General features: G+C 47.4%; 1 protein-coding gene across 1 annotated transcript in view; it reads left to right on the top strand.

The window, feature by feature from the left end:
* The window catches only part of shroom4 (shroom family member 4), a gene marked incomplete at its 5' end in the record, with an annotated part of 120,145 nt that extends 108,726 nt beyond the window's left edge, over window positions 1–11,419 (top strand). Inside the window, 9 exons of the mRNA XM_083640048.1 lie at window positions 830–894; window positions 1,886–2,369; window positions 2,939–3,237; window positions 4,594–5,256; window positions 5,993–6,122; window positions 6,809–6,910; window positions 8,201–8,371; window positions 8,721–8,863; window positions 9,846–11,419. Coding sequence (XP_083496174.1) covers window positions 830–894; window positions 1,886–2,369; window positions 2,939–3,237; window positions 4,594–5,256; window positions 5,993–6,122; window positions 6,809–6,910; window positions 8,201–8,371; window positions 8,721–8,863; window positions 9,846–10,002 — 2,214 coding nt within the window. The 3' untranslated portion in view covers window positions 10,003–11,419. The remainder of the gene's footprint in view (window positions 1–829; window positions 895–1,885; window positions 2,370–2,938; window positions 3,238–4,593; window positions 5,257–5,992; window positions 6,123–6,808; window positions 6,911–8,200; window positions 8,372–8,720; window positions 8,864–9,845) is intronic.
* Window positions 11,420–11,809: the final 390 nt, after the last annotated feature.

The raw sequence follows: 11,809 nt of genomic DNA, 5'->3' as shown, positions 1-11,809 counted from the left end.
GAGGGAGAGAGAGAGAGGGGGAGAGAGAGAGAGGGGGAGAGAGAGAGAGAGAGAGAGGGGGAGAGAGAGAGGGGGGGAGAGAGAGAGAGAGAGAGAGAGGGGGGGGGGAGAGAGAGAGAGAGGGGGGGGGGGGAGAGAGAGAGAGAGAGAGAGAGAGGGGGAGAGAGAGAGAGAGAGAGAGGGGGAGAGAGAGAGAGAGAGAGAGAGAGATGGCATTCAGGGGGTCCCCAGCTAATTATTAACTTCACCATAATGGCATTATTTAATTTACAAGAGGTGAACACAATCAGAGAATGTTCTTCTGAACGACTTGTTTTGATCATAGTTTCTCTCGTATCTCTCTACCTCCAATATAGGTAGTCGTGGAGTTCTGGACAAAATAATATCTGACAATTAAAAAATATTCTCAGATTTGGGTGGGGGGAGGGGTCTGTGGCTATAATGTGGACTGAAACTAGGGGTTCTTAAAATCAAAAAGGTTGAGAAGCGGTCTAAATGCTGTTTGATCATTATAACATACCAGTGATTCATGGAAAATCACTAAACACCTGTCTTCTAGTGGATATTTTTGGCGTCACAAAATGTCACAAACACAAAATCAGTCAAAATGCAAAGTATCGCCCAGCTCTTGGCCACTTATCACCATTGAAATATATTGCAGGGTGCGGTCAGTCGGTCACACAGCCACTACCCTTCAGCACGTCGTCATGTGACGTGTCATGTGACGTGTGTGCTGCTGTGTGTGCTGCTGACCCACACCCGGCCGCTGCAGAACGAGGCCTGGCTGCATTTCTTTGGTGAAATTAACCGTCTCAATTGTGCTCCACAGACGTTTCCCGCCCCGCAACAGGACGCTGCGGCCAAGCTCAACAGGAAGTACAGCCTGAGCGAGAGGTGAGCCACTTCCTGCCTGTGTGTTCTGAACAGGGCCTGCGGAATACACACTGACACGCACGCACACGCACACACACACACACACACACACACACACACACACACACACACACACACACACACACACACACACACACACACACACACAGATATTCATTGACATAATGCATTCCCTAGCCTAGCCCCTAACCCTAACCTTAACCATCACAACTAAATGCCTAACCCTAACCCTAAGATCAACTCAAACCTAAACCTTCAAACCAAGTCTTAACCTTCAAACAGCCCTTTGAAGGTGTGTGAGTGACTCACATTGGTTCTCACTAAGACAGCTGTACAAGAACACACACACACACACACACACACACACACACACACACTCCCTATCTCCCTGTGATTGCCTCTAAGTGCGTCTCTAGAGACTTTAGGTGGGGTCAAGTCGTCGTAAATTGACGTGCGGAAATCCCACTCAGTCATGCCTGGCTGTGATTTGAGTGTAATGAGCCCTAAGTGTGCGCAGCAATCATCCATGGTTCAAACACGAGTGTGATGATATGTGGTTGGATGGTGAGTCCTGTATATTAGTATGGAGGAAGAGGGGGGGTTGTGGTATGTAAGGGGCCTCTGCTCATATTTGGCCAGAGACAGTAACAGTTGAGTGGGTCTGGAATGCCGATGGGAAACCGTTAGCTCAACCGCTTTCTCTTCTTTTTCTCTTTTTCTCTGTCATAGCGTGTGAATCTGTCCACCAGATTCCCTGACAGTTTCTCTCTAGAGATTTTGCTCTCTCATTCTTATTGACAAACTCATTTTTAGAATGATTTATTTCACCTTCATACCTTATTTTACACCTTCCTTTACTTGTTGTTGTTAGTTTATCGACGTGGAAATAATTGAAAACCGCCCTGCATCTCTGTTTCTCTCTCTCTCTCCCCCCCCCGCTCTTTCCTTCTCTCTCTCTCTCTCTCTCTCTCTCTCTCTCTCTCTCTCGTAGGGATTACCCGAGGTGGAGACGTGACTCCAAGCCACTAGAGGGGGCCGATCACCAGCAGCAGCATTCCCACCAGGCGCGATGGGGCTCAAGACAGAACGACGGCAGCGACGCTGACGACCGGCACGGCTCGGCGTTCGCTCCCCCGCCCGCCCCCCTCTCGCTGCGCGGGCGAGCCATGTCCGAAAACGACCTCCGCTTCAACGGCGCCCACCGCTGGTCGCCGTCCGCGACCTTGAGCGAGGTGGAGGAGGGGGGAGGGGGCGTGGGAAAGAAGAAGACCACGCCCCCTCCGAGGCCGCCGCCCCCGAAGTGGGAGCAGTTCCACCGCAGGCGGGCGTCCCACCACACCCTCTTCACCTCTCCCCCTCTCTTCTCCTCTGCTCCTCCTCCACCTCTCCACCCCCTCCCTCCCGCCTCCCACTCCTCCTCGTGCCTCCCGCCGTCCGAGCCGTCCAGGCAGCGCTCCTACAGTCTCCCTCCCAAGGTTAGCATCGTTAATTAGCATTTTTCATTCGTTTATTTTGATTTTGATTTTGATTTTTTTTTATCTTCAATTCCAGTTTAGTTTTAAAGCAGGTTTGCTAGTTTAGTTAAATTTTTATTTCTTGAAAATGCTTAGCTTTAGTGTTTGTCTTCATTTTTTCTTTCAGTGTTCGTTTTAGGTCAGACAAAGTCTTGTGTACTGAAAACTCAACAAAACATCATAGCATTATCTATTCACTTAGTTAGGACAAATGAACAACCATCCACAGAAGACAACTATAAAAGATGTGTGTCACAATCCACCCAAAATAGGCTACTACTCTCATGTGTGAAATAAATTGACAATAATGAAAACTAAAGACATTTTCTCTATCATTTTAGTTAATTTCAGTTAGATTTGTAAACACACAACACACAGTTCGAGTTAGTTATTGTTTTTTGTTTGTTTTGTAAAACCTTGTGTTTATTATTATTATTGCAGTGAATGAAAATGTTTGTTTTTGTTCCCCCCCCACACCTAGTTTTTGTTATTTCGTTGTTTCGGTAACAATAACCTTGCTCCCCCCGCAGCGGCAGGACGTGTCTGAGGGCTGTCCGCGCTGCAGCTGCGGCCAGAGTCAAACCCAGGTCCAGGAGCGCCACTTCCCCCATGCCTCGTCCAATCAGAACCAGGCTCCGATTCCGGAACAGCCATTCTCTATCGCCCCGCCCAGTCCCATGTTCTCCAGGAGGGCCTTCAGGCCGGTGGCTCCGCCCCACAGAGAGCGGGACAGGAGCTGGAGGAGCGAGTACGGGGGACAGCAGGAGAGGGTGGACCTTTTACCACCTCTACCTCCACCGCCGCCGCCAGCAGACAACAGTTTGAGCAGGTGAGCCTGGCAGGAGCATACAGAGACACACAGCGGGTTCATACATGCTTCAAGTTTCCCACAGCACTGGGTCATGAGATGGAAAAGTCAGGACAGTCAGTCACTCACACACGCAGGCACTCAGTCAGTCAGTCATGGAGGCTTAAGGGGACATTCAAACCCAAAAGCGTTTTTGGAGCTGCCAACGTCTTTCTGCAATTCATTCTCTATGTAAGGACGCCCTAGACGTGCTCCTCTTTTGATGAACGCACCTGGCGTTTCAGCGCTGGTGGCGTCTGTTGTTTTTGGAGGAGCGCTGTGGGCGTTTTAAAGCTGAAAAAAGTTGAACATTAGAGGAAAAGCGCGCTGCTCGTCATTTTCACTCTTCCTACCTTCTCTCCTCCCGAGGGATCCTCCAACCTCCGCTTCTGCCAGAATTGGCAATAATCTGGCTTTTATGTTGACAGTGAACAACATCAAACAGACAAAACCAGCTGGCTACCGTCCGTGTGGTCGTTGTGTTCTGATCTGTACTGCACGCGACTACAGGTGAAAACAAAACGGAGCAGAACAAAACGCTCCGTGCGCTGTGTTTTGTGCACAATGGAAGCGCTCTCAACATGATTTTCATAGCGTTCTGACTGAAAAAAACGCTTTTGGTGTGAATGTCCCCTAAGGCCTTGATATACTTCCGCGTCAAACCCCTGGCCGAATGTGCCGAGGGGTGCGCCGCAGTCGGTCGTGCGTGCACAGCGAACAGCGCGAGTATAATATAATCTAGATGGGGAGATAACAGGATAGAGTGAAAGCTATTACTCACTATTATTATTTATAATATTTGTAATAATAGTTTAATATCATTTTTAAACGGCAGGCAAATTGATCTCTAAGTCTCGCCTTAGACATCCTCAGGAAATCCCTTGGGATGTATGTATTCAGCAGCAGTTTTCAAATGATTTCACCGTGAGTGAGTATGCACATCCAAACCAAAGAGGGCAGTGCTGAGCCGAAAGTGAGCAAATCGTGAAATAAACAAAACAGCTAGTGACCTAAGAAAAACAAGTAGTGACGTGTCGAGCACCACTGCTCTTCATCAGATTTCATTACTTCGTTAAAAATAATAATAATACATTTCTCTAATTTTCACCAGTGCCATGTCTCCCCCTAATACATGACAATTTTGTGTCCTTGAATTTCACCAAATAAACATTATAATAATAGAAAGTGAGTTAAATTTGATGTTCAAGTGAGTGTGGGAACTTTGAAAGACATCTGTGCCCACTGCCCAACACTTTGAGGAAGTCTGTTTATTTCCAATGATAATTGTTGTCTCTATTGATTTGCTTTATTGCTGATATCAATCCTGAAACCTCACAGGCAGCAGTCGAATCTGAGACCGGGGGCCGAGTGGCAGAGAACTCCGTCTCCCAGAGTTCATAGCGACACAGCTCTTCCTGCCACCTTAGAAAACGGAGAGGTCGGCGGGGTCATATCTCCTGAATCCTACTTGGCCATGAGCTATGAGCAGCAGCAGCTCCGGATCAGCGGAGGCTTCCCGGGTTACTCGCAGCCGCAGAAGATCCCCGAGCCGGAGCCGGGAACAGAATCTGAAACGACCCTCAGCCCAAGCCCCGCCCACAGCCTGGAGGCGGAGCTGGACATCCCCATGGAGACGGACATCGACGATTTCCAGGAAGAGGATGCGTTGCCGGCGGGGGACGAGCCCATCGGCAGCGAGCTGGCGTGCCTGGCCCTGCCGGTCACCGTCCTGGAGACGGACATCGACACCGTGCCCGATTCGGAGGCCTCGCCCTCGGGCAGGACGAGGGCAGAGGGCGGGTCTCTGGAGGAGGAGCTGGAGGCCGGGGAGAGGAGCGGGGAGACGCTCAGCCTGGAGGAGGAGCTGGAGGCCGGGGAGAGGAGCGGGGAGACGCTCAGCCTGGACGAGCTCTTCCCCCCGAGCGCCGAGGGAGAGCCGGGCACCGAGAGCTGGAGAGGAGCCTACCAAACCACGGAGCACAACACGGACAGCTTGGATAGGTAAAGACAGAGAGAGAGAGAGAGAGAGAGAGAGCATGAGTTTGAGTGGTGGAATGTGATGGCGTGCATATGTGTGTGTCCATGCATTAATTACACAGACCATTTGATTTATACAAGACCTAATTGTTCTTGTCACTAAGCTCATTCCTTCTTTCCCACAACCTTTCCTCAGCATATTCTGCAGCCAGTTTTCTTCTCTCTCTCTCTCTCTCTCTCTCTCTCTCTCTATCTCTGTCTTTTTCTCTCTCTCTTTCTCTCCCTCTCTCTTTCTCTCTCTCTCTCTCTCTCTGTGTCTCTCTGTCTCTCTCTCTCTCTCTCTCTCTCTCTCTTTCTCTCTCTCCCCCCCTCTCTCTCTCCCCCCCGGTTTAGCTGCTTCAGAGCCAGACGGGTGGGCTTTGCCACATAGAGCAGGACCGGCAGTGCCACAAAGTTTAGACGATCACAGGAAAGTGTATGAGAGTAAATTTAGACAGCTGTCTCACACTGTCTGAATTGTGCTAAACGTGGGTAAACCCCACCCGCCTCGCAGTTCACGCAGCTTAAAACAAACATTGAGCGTGCCATTCCAAATGGTCTGCACTGTTCTCCAATGCAGGTGGTTCAACGTCTCATTTAGACTTTCTTTGATGTTGTTGTTGCTGTATTGCTCATTTTGAGGCGAGAGGATTTTCGTACACATTGATGTATCACTCTGCCTCTGTGTATAAAGGAGCTCTTCTCTGCTCTGCTCTCCCAGGCGCTCGGGTGCGAGCTCCAGCTGTTCATCTTATTACAGCACGTCGGCAGCCAAGGCTCAGCTCCTGTCACAGATGAAGGACTTCACAGAGAGCAGAGAGAGGGATGAAGATGACGAGCTGACTTACAAGGTAACACGCGCAACTGCTATCTTGACTGCGTGGATGTCATGACCGCTCCTCCAAAGTGAAGCCAAAACATCTCTATCGCCCTCTGGTGGCTGGCTGCAGTATAGGTCATAAATCCCCCTCCCACCCCTTCCATGTTAGTGGATGGGACATGAGCCAAACTAAACAATCGGTACATGTCAGATACATTTTTCCCAAAAATGGTTTCTGTCATTTTAGGTAGTTCTTAAGACGCTGATGTACGTTCAAATGCTAATTTTTCTGATGAGTTTGTTTTTAGTTCGTTATTTGACGATATAAAAAGGGCTGATTGACAGCTGTGACAGCCACTCACAAACCTCCGTCAGACCACGTCACAGCTGAGGTCGGCTCAGCCCGACTTTACTGCGCAAATGACATCACACAAGCAAGATGGCAGCTCGCTGAAACGAGATCTTTTGGCTTCACTTTTGCGGTAGGAGGCGGGGACGCGTCGTTCATATATTATACAGTCAATGATCCAACTGTGTGAGTGCCAATTTTGGAGATAGTGTTTAGTGTTTTAAACTTGTAGTCTGTCTTCCAGCACCGCAACTTCAGTATCGCTCAGTCAAAGTGAATAATACTGTGGGAATGGGATAGATGGTGTGAGATTGAAACGGTGTGTTGAGTTTGTGAGGTGTGCTGACAGTTCTCCTTCTGTTGTGTAGAAGCAGTTGATGGAGAGCCTGCGTAAGAAGCTGGGAGTGCTGAGAGAAGCTCAGAGGGGCCTACAGGACGACATCAGAGCCAACACACAGCTGGGAGAGGAGGTGGGGAGACATGTCATCTGCTAATTCCCTCATCTGTTCAGTCAGCCAGTCAGTCAGTCAGTCAGTCGCTTTCACTCCTGCCATTGAATCAAAGCAAATGTCACATTACGAAGGATGCAAAATGTCTGCTGTGACACTGAGTGAAAGTGTGGATTTATTTTGAACCGTTCACTTCATTCACTCATTCACGCCTTATATCCTATTTATTCACTCACTCATTCATTCACTCAGTTGTTTAATCACTTGCACTATTTTGTTGCCCCAATTAAATTGACATCATTTGCTTGCTATTGATGGAGAAAGATTGCCACTTTGTCATCAAGAGAAGGCAAAGCATTATTCAACAATCCTCACTTTCTTAATCGCTCACTCACTCTCTCTGACATGCTGACTACGGGCCTGTGTCCACCTAGCATCTTTTTCCGACGTTAAACGCTGGGAGTGCGCTGGGGAATGCTGATCCCAGCGCACAATATACAAGCAAGCAGTCTGCAAGTAACGTTAGTTCAGCTTGATAGCTGACAGCTAGCAAGCTAATAACACAGGTAGGCTACGCTATTAAAAGCAGTAAGCACAACACTCACCAGAAATATTAAGTGTCTAGCCGATCTGCTCCCACAATTGAGCCGTTCTGTCTCTGTTGCGATAGTTTTTCCATATGATTAGTTACCAGAAAAGGAGCAGCCGACACCAGCGTCTTTCTGAAAAGTTAAAATATTTTCAGCTTGAAGCGCTGGGAGCGCTGGGAGTCGGGCGCACAAAAACGCCGAAAATAGACGCTGGGCGCTGCGCACTTTCTCTACACGTCCGTGTGCGCTCGCATACGCTCTCCCCCCATTGGAAACAACTGAAAAAAGACGCTGGACCTGAGGAAAAGACGCTAGGTGGACACAGGCCCTACTTGTGCCATTTTGCATACCCAATTCAATTTGAGCCAAATGTCTCTTGAGGCATGAAAAATCGCCATTGGGTTATCAAGAGAAGTATTCACTCGCTCTCTCGCCTCCTTACTTTCTCTTGCATGCTGGCTCATTTTCACTCGTCTCGCACCATTTTGTGTACCCAATTAAATTGAAACCAAATGCTTTGCTGTTGAGGGATGCTTTTTTTTTTTTTCAAATGAGCAAACGATTCACTCAAACATTCAAACATAACCAAGTGCTTTGCTATTTAGGGATGCCAAATGTGCCGCCAAGAGGCTTCACCCCGTTCCCTCCTCAGTTACATCGCTCTCTGCCTTGAAGTCCACTCGTCTCGTCTCTGACTCTGTGTCTCCATGTCTGTCTCCAGGTGGAGAGCATGGTGGTGGCGGTGTGTAAGCCCAACGAGATGGACAAGTTCCGCATGTTCATCGGGGATCTGGACAAGGTGGTGAGCCTGCTGCTGTCGCTGTCCGGGAGGCTGCTGAGGGTGGAGACCTCACTGGACACACTGGACCCAGACACGGCGCACCATGAGCGGGTGAGGGACGAAGAAAAGACTAGAGTTCTCAAACACCTTTATTTTGACAAATTCACCTAAAAAAATAACAAAGACAAATTATGATGATGTCAAAACTAACATGAGTAAGACGCTATAGGCTTTGAAATAAAAGAGTTAATGAAGGCATGAAGAAATGCATTTATACACTCAAATTAACATGCAAGTCCTCACGCTAAAAACAACAACCTCAGGAACAGTCAAAGTATCAGATGGGTGCTGCATGGAAACAGTAGCACAGGACAAGCAAATGGGACATGTTTAGACTTGTATGTATGTAGTCAGAAAACATCAATTCTCTCTCTCTCTCTCTCTCTTTGTTTGCCTGCAGCTCCCCCTGCTGGAGAAGAAGCGTCAGCTCATGCGGCAGCTGTCTGAGGCCCAGGACCTGAAGGACCATGTGGACCGCAGAGAGCAGGCTGTGGGGCGGGTGCTGGCCCGCTGCCTCTCCCCCGAGCAGCACCGAGACTACAGGTGAGTGGGGACGCTTGAGCGCTGATGGCTCAGAGCTAGGCTCACACACACACACACACACACACCCTAGCTGTGCACTATACACACATAACAGATTGCACGTGTTTTTCACAGTTTGCTTGTTTTTAATAAAAGTGTTTGTGACATCTCACACTGCCTTTGATTGACAGCTGAACATTTAGCCCACTTTGTAGAAAATACAATACAGAGATATATGTTGTGTATCGCCATTCAACCTAAACATACAGAGTTATGAGTTTTGGTGACCCAGCCCTACATTGAATTATACATTACATTACATAGGAGTGGCTGCACTACAAAGACAAAGACAACAACAAAGAAAGAATAATCTCAACTTTTACTGGCCAAATAAGTTTGCACATACAAGGGATTTGACAGCACAGAAACCCCATAAAAAGAAGTATATGGAAAAGTTTCAAAACATAACTTTAACAGAGCTAATAAGTTTACATCTAGAAGGAATTTGGCTCTGTTGCTCACATATAATTAACATAATACAAAACTTATGAACATAAGAGTATAAATTAAAGATAGAAAAGTTAAAAACACGCACATCCAGGTCAAATCCGGCAGGCGCAGAGATGGAGAGAGGCTGGAGCAGTGAATAAATAAAACACTGCATGGGCTCCAGTGAAAATATTTATTGCAACGGTGCAATAGATTAGTTTTATTTATTCACTATAAATTAAAAATAGAAATTTAGGAAACGAATATGAGAACGAAGAGTTGCCAAGTTGGACTTTGTGTGGAACCCAAGATCATTAAAATATCAGTACTAAATAGTACTTGTGTCACATTGGGCTACATCAAACCTATAACTGTGACTCATAAAAAGTATGAATCTGCAGAGAAAATTTTGCATTTCACTGTTGGATACATATCTGACACACCCTGAAGTGGTCCAGTGGAATGCACTGAGTGACCCATGTCTCATATGTTTCCTGTGCTTGTTTGTCTGCAGCCACTTTGTGAAGATGAAGGCGGCCCTGCTGGTGGAGCAGAGGCAGCTGGAGGACAAGATCCGTCTGGGAGAGGAGCAGCTGCGTGGGCTGAGAGAGAGCCTGGGCCTGGGGCTGGGCCTGGGGCTGGGCATGTCTATGGGATATGGACATTATTAAACAACAGAAGGAGACGAAGCATGGCTGTCGCCGAGTCCACCGTCAAAGAATGTACATTGCTAAGAACTGAAGAGGCTGATGGGTTCTTCTCAGTGGTTGTTCCATTGCAACATCAGCGCACAGCAAATCCGCCATTTTGGCCTGAAGGGGACTACCGTAATGACGCCAGTAAAACGCCCCGCCTACAAAGTGCCGTACAAAAGAACCTCTACCGAAATGGCCTGTGCTCTTCCCGGTCACGCTGTGTCTAGCTCTCATGGTTCTGCGCTGATTCCCATCGCCACAAGGAGGCGTTTTCCGTCCAAAATGGCGGCAGCACTGTAGTCAAAAAAGCACCGGAGCTACTCTTCTCTACTCTGAGTCGAGTCCAAGTCAATTCTAAGACCAGAACAAATTGAGTCGTATTCAAGACCAAAAACAGGGTCCATGTCTTTATAAGTGTAAAAGTGGTGCTTAAGGAGTTGCTGAAGAATTTGCCCCGTCCAACGAATCGACGCACAGAAGTTGAAGGACCGTTAACAGTAGGTTTTCTACAGGGGAAATCCCCTCAATTGTTTGCAAAGCTGGGGAGAAAATAAACCAATGTGGACCAGGTGGAGGAAAATGTCTCTTTGAAAAGTTGTAGTTAGGTGCGGGAAAGTGGAGTCGACATGCAGTTGTGGCCGAGACTGAGACAAATCCGAATCGCAACGGAAGAAAGAAGAAAGTCAAGCGCACACACATACACACTAATGCTGCCTTTGCAGACACTACATTTTGAGAGACTTTGAGTTTGGTTGGAGAGACGAAAAGATGAAAATCGGCAAGTACAAGAAGTATTCCAGAGTTTGTCCTGAGGGCAAACACATCACCTACCAGAGAGCTAAGAGCAAGTTTGGAGTCGGGGATGGAGACGAAGAGGAGGACGCTACCCCACATTTGAAGCGCTAGAAGAAACGGAAACACTAAAAGACTGAAACCGGAGCGTATCCAAGTGTTCACATTGAGGACGTTGGAAGAAAAGGAAAAGACTGTTGATTAAAAAACAAACGCGAAGTCGCAATAGCTGCAAGCACATGTGCGAAATCCCCCATCCCCACCAGCCACCACCCGCTTTTAGCCAATCGGCATGAACACAAACACACACACACACACACACACACACACACACACTGTGGCCGCTAAAGGGCTGGTGAACTTTTTGTGGACCGACCAACAGAGTGAGCTGAAAATTATAACTGCTTTGTTTTTGTGGGTGGACAACTTTATCTGCTTCAACTGATGTTCCCGACACGTGTACTGTAAAACTACGTTGATTTCTTCGATCTTAAATATCAGTATCACACTACATTGCCAAAGATGACATTGATGTGTTTTTTTGATAAGTGTGTGTATCACTCGTATGTTTATTTTTATTTTTTATTATTATTTAAATCTCTCCCGGTTCAGAGAATGCTGGGGGGGGGGGGGGGGGGTTCAGAAGAAAGTATTTCCGTTAATATCACTGAAGTCAGTATTGTGAGACATACACTCACATTATCTAGATGCTGCCATTATATCAGCGTATGAGTCTGTATTCTTTATTACTGTAACTGTCTATATAGCTGTAACATGTTTTGCTGTGTGGGGAGTTTGAGACTCCGCCCACTCGTGGTGCCATTGTGTATAGGAGACGCTTGTGTTTATAGTGTATACATACGTTGTGTATATATAGTGATTTGGACTTGTGAAAATGACTGGAATCGGTTGTAAACGATGCTTGGAAAGACCGGGAAGGTTTGATTTTGTATATATTTTGAAAAAGGGGAAAAACCAATTCTGCCATGTG

This window comes from Poromitra crassiceps, assembly GCF_964638095.1.
Source record: "Poromitra crassiceps genome assembly, chromosome: 7".
NCBI lineage: Eukaryota > Metazoa > Chordata > Actinopteri > Beryciformes > Melamphaidae > Poromitra > Poromitra crassiceps.
Note: the sequence above shows the minus strand (reverse complement) of the source record. Positions and strands in the feature narration are given on the sequence as shown.